Source organism: Durio zibethinus, chromosome 23 (assembly GCF_047325235.1).
Source record: "Durio zibethinus cultivar Kanyao isolate XHJ-2024 chromosome 23, ASM4732523v1, whole genome shotgun sequence".
Classification (NCBI taxonomy): domain Eukaryota; kingdom Viridiplantae; phylum Streptophyta; class Magnoliopsida; order Malvales; family Malvaceae; genus Durio; species Durio zibethinus.
In genome coordinates, this window is record NC_143184.1 from 293,459 (window position 1) to 312,565 (window position 19,107).

General features: G+C 33.6%; 2 protein-coding genes across 3 annotated transcripts; both read left to right on the forward strand.

Annotated features, from left to right (window-relative positions):
- The first annotated feature begins 2,604 nt into the window (after positions 1–2,604).
- On the forward strand, positions 2,605–5,675 carry LOC111313676 (ADP/ATP translocase 1, mitochondrial). 2 transcript variants are annotated; one of them, XM_022914339.2, is made up of 4 exons: positions 2,605–2,751; positions 3,864–4,377; positions 4,453–4,824; positions 5,114–5,675. In XM_022914339.2, exons 2-4 carry the CDS (start codon positions 3,874–3,876, stop codon positions 5,408–5,410), a joined length of 1,173 nt encoding a protein of 390 aa, XP_022770074.1. In that variant the 5' UTR covers positions 2,605–2,751; positions 3,864–3,873; the 3' UTR covers positions 5,411–5,675. The 2 variants fall into 2 exon arrangements, with proteins under 2 accessions (XP_022770074.1, XP_089608438.1); XM_089752312.1 differs by having other exon boundaries at positions 2,605–2,743; positions 3,854–4,377.
- Positions 5,676–10,697: 5,022 nt separating this feature from the next.
- On the forward strand, positions 10,698–14,275 carry LOC111313245 (transcription factor MYB83-like). The gene is made up of 2 exons (XM_022913908.2): positions 10,698–11,696; positions 13,076–14,275. The coding sequence occupies exons 1-2, from the start codon at positions 11,410–11,412 to the stop codon at positions 13,692–13,694; spliced, it is 906 nt and encodes a 301-aa protein (XP_022769643.2). The 5' UTR covers positions 10,698–11,409; the 3' UTR covers positions 13,695–14,275.
- Positions 14,276–19,107: the final 4,832 nt, after the last annotated feature.

The window sequence follows — 19,107 nt, forward strand, 5'->3', positions numbered from 1 at the left end:
TGGTGATTTTAATTACGTGATGTAAAATGCAAAGAATGCTAAACCGCGTTTGTCTCTTGCTTCAAATGTTAACCTTTTGCCAGGATCCAAACTAAAGCCAAAAACAAAAAAAAAAAAAAGAAAAAGAAAAATGCACAGTCGCAAGCACTGAAATGCAGTGATGTAATAATTAAAAAATAGGTAGAAGACAGGCATGAGGTTATCAGATCAGTGGCCAATGCCAAGGGGATGCAGCTCATATATATATGCTATAAATTCTCTGCACACTAATCTTTAGATTTGCAGCCGTAAAAAAGAAGTGTTAATGCAAGGGACGGAGCAATCTCAATTCTCTCACAAAATTAACAACTTGCTTTTTTTATTCTTTGGGCTTGGCCTCATCGCTACCTTGATAGTTTGTAATGGATGGGCCATTGTTTATATCAATTAGACTTTGAACTAATGGGCCAACATTCAGCCGTCAACTTAAACTGAGATTCGGCCTTTCTCCACTTTAAACCAGGCCCAAACTGCAAAGGGCGTAAGCGGCCTTCATAAACTCGACTCCAAACTTTTCGCTGATCGCTTTTCAGTTATGTAGTTTTTTTTTTTAACGAGTGATTTTAACTTTTTAAGCTTCACTTAGCTGTCATTTTTACTTGTTAGTTAAAATGGATATTATTTTGCCCGCTGATTTGATATAATATTACAATTGATATTTAAAAATTATGAATTTGAAGAAATTTATATGTCAAATTCTATTTGTCTTATGGTTGAAAACTAATGATGGATTATATCTACAAAAATTTTTAAGCAATGTCCCCCTCAATTAAAGAAGTATAAATGTGAAGAATTCAAGAATATATTAATTCTTTTAAAAATAGGTATTATTTTTGTTGGTCAACTTTTGAGAAATCATGTGAGAATCTTAAAAGGATAAGTTCTTCAATTTTCGACCAATGCTTTATTAAAATTCATACCATACTCAAATACACTTCAAAAATATTACTGCAGATGTTACTATTATAACAAACAAATAATTAATTAAATATATATTTAAAATTTGAATTTTATTATTTTTATTACATTAATACCTAAATAATTTTTTTATCACATTGATACTTAAATTTTACTTTCGTAATTTAATTTAACTTAAAATTTAATTATGTTAAAAAAAAAAGTTGATGTACTTTAAATGATCCATTAAATAACGCCGATTCTTAACAAAAATTTTAGGTTTTCAACTCAATTTTTTTACATCATTAAAAATCCATGTCAACGATAAAACCAAAAGCAAAAAAATTAATTTTTTTATTTTTTAATCAAGAAAAAAAATTTAAGAAACTATTTTCTTTGAAAACAGAAAGTGTAATCAATTGGAAATTTTGTGTGATTGAAATGTAGTATTTAGGACAATCAATTTAGAAAGTGAAATTTATTAAGAGTTTTGTATTTAGGATAATCAATTGGTCTTTTAAATTGGAGATTTAGGACAATCGACTCAAAAAGTATAACTAATTAAGGGTTTTATATTGAGGGCAATAGATTAATCTTTGAAATTGGGGTTTAGGGCAATTGATTAGGGGTTTTCTATTTAGGGCATTTCATTGGTCTTTGAAATTGAAAGTTTAGGGCAATTGATTAGAGATTTTGTATTTAAGGTAATCAATGTAGATTTTTGTTGGAAATAAAGAATTTAAATGCCCAAATTCATTTTTCTTTTTTCCCAAAGACATTAAATTTTTGTTAACAGTTGATATTATTTGATTGGTCATTTAAAATGCATCAAATTTTTTTAATAGAATTAAATTTTGAGGTAAACAAAAATACGAAATTAAAGTTTAAGTATTAATGTGACAAATTTTTTTTAAATACCAGTATGACAAAAATAATAAAATTCAGGGATGAAATATATATTTCATTTAAAAATTTTAAAAATTAAAAAAATAAAGCGAAAAAATGTGGGTGCGGTGGTAAAATGTGAAATCAGAGAATTTATTATTTATTAGTAGAAGTAGATGGCATAGAAATGAAATAATCAACAAGCCCATCATGAAACCAAAAAGTTGAAGAATGAAGGCTTTGTCCAAGTTGACTTCAAATAAACCAGAGTTGCCAATTCTTACTCTCCTTGAATTATTATTATTTAAAAAAAAAAAAAACAGGTTTGCATGAATCCAAGTTGTTGTTGAATGTTGATGCTTGAAAGGAAAAACAAAATACTAATAAGTTATAAAATCTCCTTTTTTTAATATAAAGGCACAAAATAATTTTGGTCACAGTGATCGTTTACCAATACCAAATACATGCAAGTATATTTTACAAAGTTGGGATGTAAAGTTTGAATATACTCCTATAATTATATAATTTATATTACTTCTTTGTCTTGAATTTCATCTCTCATCTTAATTTGTAAAATGTTAATAAATAAATTGATCGAAAAGAGAAGCGCATTCAATAGAGTTAAAAGTCGACAAAAGGGACGGTGATAAAGGCATGTGAATTTGGGAAGCTCTCAGATCCAACGCACCTCTAACCGCAACGAATCACTGCTTATGCACATGGGTCTCCCGTCATATGTAGTAGGTAGAGCCAATAAAAAGGCTGGAGGGACCTTCCCTGTTCGCCCTCTCCAAAGCCCCTCTCCTCTCCACAAAAAAAGAGAAAAAGAAAAATCTCCTTTCTCTTCTCGTAGCCTTTCCTTTCAACGCAGAGATAAAGGCCGAGACCTCCAACCATCTGTCGCAGCCACCCATCACGTTCTTCTCAAAGGTATATACTACTCTAAAATATCCTAAAATATCAGATCTGATGTTCTCCGTTTCTCCTATTGTAGCTCCTCGCTATTCTTTTAGATCTATACTGTTACTCAAGTGTTAGTATGTTGCCTACGTTTGATCTGATCTATCGTGAACCTGTTGTTTTTATAAGATTTGGGCTTGATTCATTAGATCTATTGGCATTTACTGCTTTTCATTGCAAATCGGTGGTGTGGATATCTGCAGATTCGCATCCAACTCTAAGTAATAGTTTGATTATTTGGATCTGTTATTATTCTTTATTGGTACTGCGTTGTCAATCAGATTAATCTTGTTTGTAGCTTTGCGTTACGTTTAGGCAAGCTCCATTTGACCTTTTAAAATAGACCATTTCACTACCATTAGATCAGGAGCTGCTTCTGCTTTTTTCAAAATTTAATAGGAGGCAACATCTATGGATTTATTTGTAATATTGAATTATATATGTGGAAATTTGTCACCTCATAGTGAAATACTTGCTTACATATACATACGGTTGGTCGGGTGAAAGGTTTTTTAGATGTTTATACTTCGTAAGGTTGTTAATATTGGATAATATGGTAATATAAAAATCTATGAATGCCAGCCTACGTCATCTATTAGTTATTTTTAGGACCGTTTAGTATATTTTGATTGGCAGGGCATTTCAGTTGGTCGTTTGCTTTGTCATATTGGGTTTATTCAATTTTTTCTGCTTAAAATTGATGTGATGATTAAATTCCTGTATCGAAGAGTTGTGTTTGGTTGTCATTTTTGTTTTATATTTTCTCTTCTAGATGTAATGAGTTCTTGCTGAGGTGTGTTACACCTGCAGTATCTCCTTTAGTTTGCCTTGTTGCACATTTTGCTTATGCTTTTTACAAAAGCATTATCCTTCTGCATGATAATGGCTAATTTTACTTTTCGTGGTTATAGCATTTTCATGTCCATGATCCCACACCTGACTTTGTTGTGACTTTGTTGTTATTGTTGACAATGGATGAATTCATTAGATATGTTTGTAGATGATTTTGGCTCATTTAGTAACATGCATTTTTTTTGTCAGTATTTGCATTGTATTTTCATGTGCTCATGTGTTTCTTGCAGGGAAGTCAGAATGGATCAGGTTCAACACCCAACCGTTATGCAGAAGGTTGCAGGCCAGCTCCTCCGTTCTAGCCTTTCCCAAGATGTTCAAGGGTATGATGGGTCTTTTAGGAGGCCTGCTCTATACCAAAGAAGGGTTTCAGATGGGAGTTACTCCAATGCTGCACTGCAGTATCCTATTGTCTGGACTTGTGGAGCAACCACTGACCTGTCTATGGTTCCATCAACAGCATCTGCTGTTTGTGTTCAAGCCCCTGCAGAGAAAGGCTTTGCCAGCTTTGCTATTGATTTCCTCATGGGTGGAGTTTCTGCTGCTGTATCTAAAACAGCTGCTGCTCCAATTGAGCGAGTTAAGCTTTTGATTCAGAACCAGGATGAAATGATCAAAACTGGTAGGCTTTCTGAACCCTACAAGGGTATTGGTGATTGTTTCAAGCGAACAATTCAAGATGAAGGAATTGCTTCTTTGTGGAGAGGAAACACTGCTAATGTTATTCGTTATTTCCCCACCCAGGTTAGCAATTTTAACTCATGCTTTTTGTTATTTTTGTCTATGTTCTAAGCTCATTGCTTTGTTCATTTGCAACAGGCCTTGAACTTTGCTTTCAAGGATTACTTCAAGAGGCTTTTCAACTTCAAGAAAGATAGAGATGGTTACTGGAAATGGTTTGCTGGAAACTTGGCATCCGGAGGCGCAGCTGGTGCATCTTCCCTTCTGTTTGTCTACTCCTTGGATTATGCTCGAACCCGTCTTGCCAATGATGCAAAGGCTGCAAAGAAGGGAGGAGAGAGGCAATTCAATGGCCTTGTTGATGTCTACAGGAAGACCTTAAAATCTGATGGTATTGCTGGACTTTACCGTGGTTTCAATATTTCATGTGTTGGAATCATAGTTTACCGTGGTCTATACTTTGGAATGTATGACTCTCTGAAGCCAGTGGTTTTGACCGGAAAGTTGCAGGTTAGTATGTTGTTTAATAGCTATGTGATTAAGAGGTTTTTCATTCCATAACTGTGTCAGTGTGTCATTGAAAATATAATTGCCACTGCAGTTATTTGGTTTGACTATGTTGTTGTTATTATATTGTCTCTTTATTTAGTCAATGGTATAACATTTCTCATTTTGTATATATATTAAAGTTTTGTTAGCACAATGGTATTAATTTCTTTCATTGAGCTTGTAAATGTTACTTCCATAAACATAATGTTGTAATGACATCTTGCTTTCTGCTTCCCTCTGATAATTGCAGGATAGTTTCTTTGCTAGCTTTGCCCTTGGTTGGCTCATCACTAATGGTGCTGGCCTTGCATCCTACCCAATTGACACTGTTCGTAGAAGAATGATGATGACCTCTGGTGAAGCAGTCAAATACAAGAGCTCACTTGATGCGTTTTCTCAGATCTTGAAAAATGAGGGTGCCAAGTCTCTCTTTAAGGGTGCTGGAGCTAACATCCTTCGTGCTGTTGCTGGGGCTGGTGTGCTTGCTGGATATGACAAGTTGCAGCTTATTGTATTTGGAAAGAAGTATGGATCTGGTGGTGCTTAATCTTGGTACGTCTCCCTTTTTGTTTTGTTTAGGTTTAGATGGCGATGAAAAGCTTGACTCCCGAGAAATTTATTTTCGCAAAATTTCATTAAATAATTCAGATATAGGGGGAGTTACTCTCCAAACGATTATTATTTTCCGAAAGGAAGTTTTGATTAAAAACCTGATAAGAAGATTGGCAGCTAATGTCACTGCCCCTATCTCGGATTTTTTGGTTTTATGACTCGGAGATATTATATTTGAAGTTCTAATTGTTCTGTTTCAAGTTGGTATCACCTCAGTTATGATGTTTGAAATTGGTATCATCTGTTAAGATGGTGTGATAAAGGTGGGCTGGAAGCACACAAAAAAAGATTTATGCTTGCTGACTTTTTTTTTTTTTGGCCTACTGAATTGAATCATATGATATCTGATGAGTTATGCCTGATATTCTTGTTTAGTTGCTCGGTGTCTTGACCCACAGAATATGGATTATGGGGTCCAGCTTCTATCTTAATAGAAAGAAAGATTACATTCACATCTCGATTTTTTACTTTCACTTTTTTTTTTTTCAAAATCATTTTTAAATGAAATTACTTAATTTATTTCTTAAGACCCTTTGCACTTTTAAATGTCTAGATTTGCAAATCCTTAAATTTTTAAAAGATTTCGGATTTGTAAATTCAGAAACTCTCAAAAAGTTTTTGACTGTGTATCCGGGAGTTTTTAATGGTTTTCGAATTTGGATTTGCATATTTGGATGCTTAAAAATTTTTGTAAGATATTCTTTTTCAACTGATTTTTTTCTCAAATTTAAATGTAATTAATTTAAAGCTCTGGGATATATATTTTCAATAAGTTATGTAATTTATCGGATATGTATTTTCGGAGGTGAGTTATATAATTAAATGAAAATGCATATTCAGTAAGTTATATCGAAAATGAATATTTTAAAATTTTAAAATTGAAATGAGAAAGGTAGTTAATTAATTTTATATAAAGAAAATTAAAAAAAAAAAAAGATGATGTGTCTAGAACCATTCTAATAGAAATAGTCATGGACATGGGACATGGCTGTATGCGTGCCTGTAACAGGTGTAAGCGTTCGTTACAAATGAGTTAAAAAAAAAAAAAGAAAAACAAAACAATACAATGATATGCCGTACGATGTGTAAAGCTAGCAAGCGAAGCTGCAATTAGTTTCATTTCATGTGTTTGTCCACCGGTTGAAGGTCTGCCAACATTTCCTTTCACATTAATTCTTTGATTCTGCGCTCAATTTTTCTGACGTGAAGAACATGGTACCAAGTCAATGTAGTCCGATAACAGCTCTCTGGCTGGGTGACTCTTCTTGGAAATATATAGCGATGCTTCTCTTTTTCTTTTACCTTTAAATCATAAACGATAAGGTAGCTCGGAATTCAGTTATTCCCGTTCCTCCTCAGTTGGGAAAACATTTTTTAAAACTACTTTCTTCTTTCTGTTGAGGTGTAGCACGCCTGAATTGCCTACATAAACCCCATCCACACCCCCCCCCCCCCCCAAAAAAAAAAAAGGAAGCATAGAATCTATTTTTTGACAAGTTACCCCTTTTATTTATTTATTTTTCTTGCCAGTTGCCGTTTGTTAGCTTGGCCGAAGTGGGTATACGGAGAAATGGAGTCGCCTGTAACTCTTGCTAATGTCCGAGACTGAATGGATGAGAATTTATTAGTCGCTGTGTGGTGTGGTGGTAGGTAGTTCTTTCATGAGTTTGTAGAAAAAATAATGTACAAAAATATTACTACTTTTATTAAGTCAATGCTCCATACATTATTGGAAATACTCCACGCCGTATAACTTTTTAAGTATTTATTACGATTCTTGAAAGGAAAAAAAAGGATGAAAGAAATTTTCTTTTATACATGAGGTAGATGAGCCAGCGGTCCGGCGGTCATGGGCCATGTTTGTTGGGGACAAATAACGAAGATGAAAGTTATAGAAAAAAAAAAAAAAAAAAGGTAAGATGAGAATTCTAAGTAAGAGTTTTGAGATTTGGCTATAAGGAAGAGAAAGTGATGAAATCAGCTTGTATTTTAATATGAGTTTTTCTCACAGTAAAAGAAAAAAGAGGAGGCAAATAGAAAAAAGAAGGAAGAAGATGAGGAAGGCAGGCGGTTGTTCTGTTTTTTTGGGCAACCGCAGTTCCCAGTTTAACATTGTGATTTAGATCCAAGAAAGGAATGCAAATACCACGTGATAAAAAAAAAAAGGCCAACTATTTCTGAGACCAACTAACAGGTCCAGTAGCAGCAGTAGCTAGTGGTACTATATGCCCAAAACAAAATTACAAATACAATAAAATCCTCAAAGGCCAAATTATGTTACTAAAATGAAAACAGAAGAAAAAGAAAAGCCACACCCACACTGCACACCCTCATCGTCTCTGCCCACCAACATGGACAAAACTTAGATCTACCTCTCTGTCTTATGCCTTTCTCATTTTCTCTCTCTCCCTCTCTCTCTATGGAACCAGCAAAAATCGATTGGAAGATAATAGACTCCAGATTTGTTGAGGACTGCGTTTATGAGCACATCAACGCTCCCAAATGGGTTTAGCACTCCATTGACGATGATGCCTGGTTCTGTAGACCTGTTATCTTTTATTATTTTTTTCCCTCTCAATAAATACATACATGTATCTATGTATGCATTTATTGAGAAGAAATAAAGCACTTCGAATCAACCCTCCAAAATTGGTATAGCTTTATTACACAGCCAATTAAAGCCTTCAAGCTGCAGTTCCCCAAGCAATTTCATGAACCATATGATGATGAAGACTGAGGCCCATATAACGAACGGGCTTATTCGAAAGAATCAAATTTAAGGCGCAATACGGTATACAGATGCAAGTTCTTTGGTTTTGAAGCTTAATTCAGATTTTAGTGGCCCTGGAGGAGATGATATCCCGAGCTAGCTAGCTAGCTAGCTAAGAAGTATTTAGAAGCAAATAAGATTGAGATAAAAGAGAAATATATAAACAGGGCCATTTTACAGAGCAGTAGGGACACGTTAACGAGGCTTGAGACAGCGGATGAATGAGTCCGTGACCAACCGGGGGGGGGGGGGGGGGGGGCTGGAGGTGGAGGTGGAGGTGGAGGTGGAGGGTTCTAGTTTAGCTAGGGAGCTTAAGATGGTTTGGTTCTTGAAAATGGATTAAATAGTAAGTTCGATGAGATGAAGCAGAAGAGGAATGTTCTTTTGGCCGTTCATGCCCCACTAAATCTAAACCAAAGAAAGCCGAGAGACTGAATAATTCTGTCCGATACTTCTATGTACAAAAAGTTTATAAATGTACTAACTTCTTAATTTCCTTTTTCCATATATGGTTTGTTCACTTAATTTTCAGGTTATGCTTTCCTCTCATAGCCAGCCCTAGGTACCGTTTCTAGGGACGGCAATCAAGCCCGTCCCCGACGGGTTTCGGCCCGACCCGATCTTATAAGGTCAGGTTTTTTTTTTTGAATTTTGGGTTTCGGGTCGGGTAAATTTAAGTAATAGTCGGAGTCGGATCAAGTTCGGGTATGCCTAAAACCCGACCCTATCCGACCCAACATTATTAAAAAATTATTTTTTAATTAATTAATTAATTATTTATATATATTTATATAATGATATTTTTAAATATTTATATTTAAAAAATAATATTTTATATTTTAAAAAATAATATTTTATTAATTTCGGATCGAATCGAATCGGATACGGTTTACATATTATCGGATCGGATCGGGATCGAATATTAAAATGATTCGGATCGGGATCAGTTTGATGAGCATAAAATCGGATCGGGTTCGGGACGAGTAAAAACCATCCCGAACCCGACCCGATACCATCCCTAACCGTTTCTCACTTGTGCGTACGTAACAACGTTAATAGACGGATTAATTATATTGATTTAGACATCAATATATGTAGATCTAGTACAATGTGCGTAACGACAAACCTGGCTAGGTGTTTTTTATTGTCTTTTAACCAAGTAGTTTGTTGATTGGGACAGCCTTCCAAGCATGAAATAGAGTTTTCCTGGACAGCTAGCTGTTGATAAAGAGAATACTTTTGAACATTTTGAGTAGCTTGAGAGTTTTCCACTCACTTTTTGCCAGAAACTATGGCAATCGCTGTCAATACATACAACATTAAACGAATATATATATATATATATATATATATTGCTCTTTTATACTTGAAGCATTTGACTAAGACTCTCATATAAGGTGGATTTAGGTTGGCAACTTCTTGGCATGCAAGGAGAGGAATTAGGTATGAGAGGAAATGGAATCAGAGAGAAAGATAACCCTGACAACAAAATAAGACAATGAAAGTTTGTGGGGTATATATATTAACCCTGTAATATATATATATATATATAATTAAGATACCATGGAGGGATGGGCCATATGTATATTGTTGTTGATTTTAGGTTTGATCAAGTGAAACCAGCTGATTGATAAAGTAATATTCAAGTATTAACATCATCTCTATATAGAGAAATTAGAGCATCTGGATCTGTTCAGCTGGATAACATTTGCAAAAGAATTTTGTTCTCCAAAAATGGTATAATTAAGAAATTGCGTAGAGATGCTAAAGCACAAATTAAATGGGGGTTTCACAATGTCATATTTAGTTTGCTGTGAATGATGATAGATTTCTGCAACATTTTTCGAAGTAAAAAACAAAAACCTTTTTTGGAATGAATAACAAGCAAGGGTCTAATTAATTAAGCTGAAGAAACAACTCTCAGTGCGTACGATTGAATAAATTGCAAATGCTGATACGACTTAAGAAATTAATAGTTATAACTTAATTTTTATTTACTGCAACTGAAAATGATTTTAGTACTAATTTACTTATGGATGCCAACTACCTACTCATCAATTTCCATATGAAGTGCCTTCAGTTTCCAACAATTTGATATATATATATATATAGATACATATATATATATATATGCACTAGGTATGTATTCAACGCTGATTTATCAAATAATCTTTCAAGTTTGATGAATTGATAGGGCCTGGTAATCATTTCACTTGCGAATGTTACATATTCTATTCGATATTGTTACATGTAAAATATTAATTTTAGCAATGAATATTTATCCTTAACAGGATGATGCCTTTAAGGAAAAGAATGCTTTTAGACAAAAATAAGGGTACTGGCGGCAACTGGGGTGTAAACAGCAGTTAAATACTCCAGTAGGTTCATGTTTCTTTTTCATTCCTTTATTTTTGAGAGCCTCTTAATTAATTCACATTGCAAATCAACCATCCCGACGCATGCGCACCTTATAAATATTATTCACGTTTCTCATCTGAAAAAAAAAAGCATTAATGCGCGCGCGCGTGTGTGTGTGTGTGTGTGTGGAAGACCAGAGCCTGAAAGGTGTTACATTATTCTATATTGAAGGGGAGGTGTAGGAAAAGTAGTTTTGTCTTTGTTCTCTGATCTCTTTAGGCTCTTTCTCTCTCTCTCTCTCTCTCTCTTCTAGGGCATAGGCTTATCTTCAAATACACGTGTGGGTTAAGAGAGAAAGAGCATTATGTGAAGTGGAAGCAAACTGGCTTGTGTCTCGTACACATATGATGATTACCGTGTGAGTGAAGAAAAATGCATCGAAAAAGACAAGATAGAGTCAAAGACAAGACGACCAAACCATCCTTTCTCTCATCCGATGTGAGGCCTGAGGCCTAAGGGCCGAGGGAGGGGGAGGTCCCCCTCCAATCCGTTTTCCACTCTACCCATCAACCAACAGACACTCTCTCACAATGCATTTCTCACAAATATTCATATTTTAAAGCAAACCCCACAACCATCACTATCGTCATCACCATTACCACCTCATGAAGCCTTCTCTCTCTCTCTCTCTCTCTCTCTCTCTCTCTCTGATGCAACCATCATTTAACTATATAGCTTTCTCTGATCTCCATCAAACAAGTTAAAAAGACAAAGGCTCCACTAGATCAGATCGAGACCCAGCAGCAATGAGGAAACCTGATCCAAATATGGGAAAAGTAAGAGTTAACAATAACAAAATCAAACTGAGGAAGGGATTGTGGTCACCAGAAGAGGATGAGAAACTCATGAACTACATGTTAACCAGTGGACAAGGGTGTTGGAGCAACATTGCTAGGAATGCAGGTCTGCAGAGGTGTGGCAAGAGTTGTCGTCTTCGTTGGATAAATTACTTGAGACCTGATCTTAAGCGTGGCGCCTTCTCTCCCCAAGAGGAAGGGCTTATCATACATTTGCATTCCATCCTAGGCAACAGGTTCTATTTCTATTACCATTTCTCTTCTAAAGGTCAATGAAGGTTAAAAATGAAACTACATACATATACATATACATATATATATATATATATATATAGATCTGGTGCTGCTTTTTATATGCCTCTAGGATATATCATATAAATTAAGGAATGCAAAACTCTGAATGTACTATCAAAATTTCTACCTTGACTGGGGTCATCTACCTAGTGCGGTTATTTGAAGTCAAATAGAGAGATCATATCATGACATAGTTGAATGATAAAATGTGATTTTCTTTTTCTTTTTCATACATAGCATATGTTGGAAATGCAATATCATATAGTCATATACTACATTGTGAAACACTGTGGATCGATCGTTTCTCAGCTTAAAAACTCTTAACAACGTGGAATGTGCATTACTCAGAAGTTCTTGGTTTGGTTCATTATCTATATCCGCTTGTAAATATGTATACATTGACTTAACAATATTCCAATTGTATAGAGCCTTTTTTTTTGGTCTTGCTATTCTAAGCTAGCTAGTTAACGGCTGCTCAATATATATATATATATATATATATGTGTGTGTGTGTGTGTGTATGTATGTATCAGTATGGCACTTCTTAATTTCAGGCTGGATTTGAACCCAGTCAAAAATTTGCCCTATTTACCGTTTGATTTTACTTCATAATTGTTTTTTGAAGTTTCCAATTCTCGGCTGGAAAAAATGCTTCTGGCGGTTTTCCTCCCATTATTATATATATAATAATTTGATTATATATATATATATATATATACACACACAAATTAATTTACATAATATAAAATTAAAAAATTTTATATTTTTTTTAATTATTAATTTCAATAAATCTAAAAATGAAATTAAATCATTTTTTTTAATTTTATTTGTCTCTATCATCGTTTGAATGTATTAGAATCAAGAGTGAAAAATATATATAAATCTTTTTTAGTTTTATACAGTGCATCCTTACTATATAAATCTTGAACTTGAGACCAAAGGCATCCACTTCTGCTGCTTTGCATTTGACAATCACCATCCATTATCCACCAAGCAACCCACTCATATTTTCTGGTGTTTCATTTTCAGATATGAGACAATCGTGTTTAATTTGAAATGCTCTAAAAATAACAGAGAAGTGCTTCTCATCCTTCATCTCAGAATTCCCCTCTTTTTCCTTCAGCACTTCTGTCTTTTGCTCACAATTATATGCATACTTATTTCAGTACTTTTAGAGCTTTAAGCATCCGTGCTAAGCATGCATCGCAAAAGGAAATATATGCTATAATGCAACAGCTTCTAAAATCTCTGCTGAAATTTTATACTCTATCGATTATAGATACATGTCTTAATTATTTTTCATTGGTTTTAAATGTTTCAGGTGGTCCCAAATAGCGGCTCGTCTTCCAGGAAGGACGGATAATGAAATAAAGAATTTCTGGAACTCCACCCTAAAGAAAAGATTGAAAAACAACACCTCCACATCCTCATCACCCAACAACAGTGATTCATCGGAGCCCAGAGATGTTGTAGGAGGGATTTTTCCTGTGTATGAACACGATATCATGACCTTATGCATGAACTCATCTTCATCATCAATGGTTACAGCAGGCAACCAATTCGATCCTTTTCATCTGCTCAATAACCGTTATAATATGACGGATGCGCCCGCATGCTTAACACAAGGTGGTATGGGAGACACATTTTATGGGGATTATTATGGGATTTTAGAGCCTGGAAAAATAGGGTTGGAAGGGGACTTTTCTCTTTCTCCACTTGAAAGTAATGCTGCCCATAACAGCATTGATATGAAAAGCAATAACAACCACTACAATAATACTTGCTTCAACAACACTGATCAGAGCTTTAAAGTAGCGGACATGTTTGGGTTAGAAAATCATCATTTGCAAGGAGAAAACTTAAGAATGGGAGAATGGGATTTAGAGCGTTTGATGGATAATATACCTTCCTTTCCTTTACTTGATTTCCAAGTTGAATAACTGCCTACACGTATAGCCTCTGCCTCTATCTTTCAAATCTACCCAAAGCCACATATATAGGAAATTTTGGGCAGATATTCATTTTCAGCGTCAACAAAATCATACTTGAAGCCTCTCGTTTACTGCCATTTCTCCTTGCCATCTCAGAATCTTCATTTTTTTCTTCTTTATCTTTCTTGTTTCTTCGTATTACCTTTTCTTTTTTGGTTTCTTTTGAACTTGAAAATTCATATATATACCGGATCTTCCATAATTTTGACGGTCTGGGAATAAACATAAATAGGTGAAGATTAGCAGAGCCGAAGATTTGTTGTACGTACGTAATATTTGAGTTTCAGCACGAGGCACTTTGTGACTTGATCGTTCCATTATAAGATAAATGTGAATATATCGTGATACAGAAAGTGAGAGAGTCAAAAATAAAGATTGTAGTTTAATTTCATGTAAAAATTAGGGGGAATAATTTGAAGGTGGAGGTTGTTATTAGCAGCTAAGAAGGATGAATTTACGTTAATAATGAGCAAAATAGAAATGCTCTCTCTTTTCCAAGTATGTAAAAATAAATGATCAATTTCCTGAACAATGACGTGTCTGTGTATAAATATAAATATATATATATATATATATATATATATATATATACACGATCTGCTTAAAATTTGTTGTTGATGTTGCATTATTGGGATAAGAACATAGATTCCATGTTTAGGGCTTGACTTGACAAATTAAGTGCACTATTTCCACTGAATTTGCTACTGATAAATATACTTGAAATTACTAGATATAGCAAAATAAAATTTTCAAGCCTCCTTTAAACTGTAGATTGAATTTGAAGGAATGAACCAATGCAAAAAGAAGAAATTGTGTTGTTGGTCGACTTAATTGGACCTAGCTAGGCCTCCTTCTGCTGCTGCTGCTGCCGTATCCACTCTGAAACTATCTTTCATAGAGTTGACAGTTAACTCGTCCATTTCAACAAAGATGTGCTTTATTTTGGAGAAGTTCCTGCTAATATCTACTTGCATTGCATGGGCATTAACAATGAGTATCCTATCCTAGAATTTAAATGACGGGACCCGAAGCGACGCAGTTTATATGTATATATATATAGGAATTGCATGCTGATGGACTCGCTGTTTACAAATTAACTAAAATAATTAATTACGTCGGGCCGAGTATGAAACAAAAGCTCAAAGCCCAAAGCAAGCCTTGGTGTTGGAGGCGTATGTATTGGTGAAGCGGCTGGTAGGATTCATTTGTTCAAGCCCATTGGGCTCTTCATTCGGAATTGAGGAAGGGGAGAATGAAAGAATTACTCAGATTTCACAAAATTAGGAGCTCGTTAATTATCTCTGAGTAATTTTACCTGTTCAAAACTCTATTCATAACTATCAAGAATAAGCTGAAGCTATCAATTTGTTGCGTTTCTTTTCTTTGCTTTTTCTATTTATTTTTTATTAGATGGTTAGAGTGATCTTTGGATATGATTTACAGTAGATTTATGCTTTTTTTTTTTCTTGGTTAAAAGGAATATATAGGAAAACTACTAATGAATTCATTATGTAAAAAGGTTATTTCTTGAGAAAGAAAGGGGAAACTTTTAATGGTTTTGCCTGAAATTGAATCAGAAAATGGTCACTAATGGCATTATTAATATATATATATATATATATATATTATTAATGATATAAAAAACTTCCTTTCCTTTGGACTCGTGCTTAAGCTATATTTATACATTTTTGTTTGATTATATTATATATAATATGATAGGTTATAGGTAAGGTGTGGATGATTGTCATTATGTGTTGGAATATATATATATATATATATATACATATATATATATATATGTATGTATAAAATGAAAGCAAAAGCAAAAGCAGCTCCCACTAGATTAGATGATTATTTTATTCATCAATGTTCTTCCATCATGACTCTTCTCTTCTATGTGGCTGGCATTGGCAAATGGCAACCCAGCACAGCTTGTATAACAAACAATTCATCATCCCTTAAGCAAAAGCAAGCCAATATTCATTCATTCTTTCTTTCTTTCCAAATGTATATACGCTACAGCATCTCTAATATTATTGTTCATTAATTAATGATTCTCTCTCTTTTCTTCCCAAAGAGCAAAGAGCAAAGAGCTCGGAAGATAGTGGGCTGTCGACCCCAAAGGCCTATGTGGAAGGGATACTATTACATCATTAATGCATCTAACTATAGGGACCCGGCCGAAGGCCTAAAACCCCAAAGTTTTACATTTATCTTGAATATGTATATTAGATAGGTAAATTACTACAACCAAGCTTTAAGCCCAATCGAACTGGCTCATTGCAAACCAAGATAGATATTATGGATCTTTTGCTATTAATATAAGGGATCGGAAAAAGTAACCTCGATGGAAGCCAAATTCTCAAATGCATTTCAAGAGAAAACTCTTTTGTAAGCATGTTTGTTTCAAACAATGCATGCAAATGTATTGGCAGATGGCAGGTGAGGAGTGAGTCAACTGGGAGTGGCAGGGGAGAGAAAGGATTCCTCGGTGTTACAACCAAGATCCTGATCCGGTCGATCGCATTAATTAATTAATTAGTAGTATTAAGAAAATAATTACCTAATATACACGCATCAATACCGATCGAACGGCTAGCTTTTGCATTCATACAATCACTCCAACAAATTACGGATATAGTTATATATTAGTGAGCATATAAATTGAAAAATACGAAGGAATGAGTTAAATATACCTACGCACGCAATTTGACATAAATTAAATTCGGTGGCAAGAGCAAATCGTACCAAAAGTTGATTTATATATATATATATATATAAAATCCCACTTGACACATGAGATGTACGGATATATCGCTGAATATTCAAGATTGTCTAAAATAAATAAATCCCTTGAATTGGATTTGGTTGATGGGTTAATACCCCTTTTGGCTTCCCTTAGCTACATTAATGTATATTTAGAGCATGATATTTCTATTAATAATAAAAACGAGTATATATATAAATGTATATATTCATTAATTTTGAAATTAAGCAGTGAGGATCTATGATATCTAATTCCTTATATAATAATAAACTTTTTGTTTTTTTTTTTTTTATTATTTTCTGAAAAGAATTAAGCTTCAATTTGGTTTGTTAAACGTGAACATTTTGCAAAACATGCGTGCTCTTATCATTCATATATTTCATATTACTATTTCGGGAAAAAAGTGTTCATTTGTGTGTGTATATATATATATATTAATTGGTCTGCTGCTTCATTTGTTAATCAACAGCGCTTGTATACCTGTAATATAATTAATTACATACATAGAGACACTTTTTTTTTTTTAATTTTTAGGATGATTGTATTATTGATAGTTTATAATGCGGTATATCTCACATTGGATAGAAATGTTTAATTATTGATGAGTAAAGTTAATTTTTATATTAATTTAATTTATATTTTAAATAATTATGTTTCAACAAAAATAATTATCATAGGTCAAGTGCTCATAACTATTTAAATATAGATAGATTATTATTTATAAAAAGTTATGATTATATAGAATGTCATAATTATTTGAATAAAAATTTATGTCTGTTAATTTATTATAAATAAATATTTCAGTACAATTATTTTCACTATTTTTAATTGAAAAGTTTGAAACTTTATTATATCCTAAAAGCATAATTACCTTTAAAAAAAAAATTTTATGCCTCAAAACTAAAATTTTTTTATATTATTTCTCTTCTCTTATTTATATTTTCTAACATATATAACCTTTTTTTTTTCAAAAATTAAAAATAAGCCAACAAATTAAAACTATGTGCTTCTCAACAAAACAATTTATAACTTAAAGAAACAAAGGCGCAGCTATCAGTATTGTTACTCTATATAAAAAATATAGAATTAGCCAAGTTTGGATATTTTATTACTGCCAGCAGTGCGGTGATGGCGTTCTCTTACACTAACTATGAGAGAACCAAAACTGATCTGTTTTATCTATATACACTTAATTGCAACACCGGAAAAAATTAGGTCAGATGAAATGGTGGTAGTGGGTTTCCTACGTAGCCCACATTTGCAAAAGGTTAAATATTGCTACCAACTAAAAGCACTTAAATTTGTAGGACTATATTTTTAAACGTTTAGAGCCAATGGAACACAATCCCTGTTACTTGGCTTAATTTTTTATAACAAGAGGGACTCCCAAAGTACTTAACATGTAAGGAACCGAGCTTGAAATTAACCAGAAGCCTGGTGAATTTTCTGTAAACATTTTTTTACTAATGTTAAAAGAAATTAATAATTCACTCTTAGCATATATAGTTCAGTTGCATACCAAAAATATGTATAAAAAACTTTCAGAACATTTTGCAGTACTCGTATATTATAATCCAAATTACCTTTGGTAAAGATATGCAAATCATCCGTAAAACACAGGTGAGTTAACTAACCCTTTTGAATTGCTTCTAAATTGCCATTATCTTCCTGCTGGATGTAACAAAAGTCAGAAGATTGATGCATGCTTGCTCTCTCTCTCTCTCTCTCTCTCTCTCTCTCTCTCTTTAATTATTAAGTGGTGTGTTGGGAACACGTACGAACGTCTTGAAATTAAGGGTATATAAACGCAAAGCGAGGCGTAGGTTTGGCAAAGCAAACGAAGGCAAGCAAAGTTGGTGAAAAGAACTTCGCACTGTTGACTGCGACAAAAGAGCATAAACGCAAGGTCAGCGACTCGTTTCAACTTACCACAAGCTCCATATTCCTTCACTGCAGCTTTTACTTCATAGTTTCGAAATATATATAGATCTCATTCTCTATTTTTTTTAATCATTTAATTTATTTATTTTATAGAATCGTTTCGCTTTGTTTTGCTCATTGCTTGGAATATTATTATAAAGGCCAACCATCGGTCTGCTCTTAATTTCTTCTGTCAAACGCTTAATTGCATATGTGTGCTTTAGTTGGTACATGCATGTGTCGCATACGTTGATCTACGGTACCAAAAACCAAATGGATTAAGATTCTGATGATACACTCTCATAACATTACATGCGTACATATTAATTGTTTGTGTTGTGTGAGAAAGAGGTTCCATGAGAAAATTTTGTTTGCCGATAATGTAGTTCAAATTAAAAGGATTAAAGGGAGTTGAATACTAAAGACCTTGAGAAAAGAAAGATAACTTGTTAAAAACAATCATGGTTATATATATATATATATAGACACACACAAACACACACACACAGCATCTTCTTCTTTTGTGTGGCAATAAAATGCATGGTCTGGTTAAGAAGATCGTATATACCCGTATTCTTTTTTCTTATCTTTCATTATTCCTTAACTAATTAATTCTTCTTTTTCCGGCCCCCATTAATTTTTCCCTTCCATATATATATATCTTATTCTGACGTT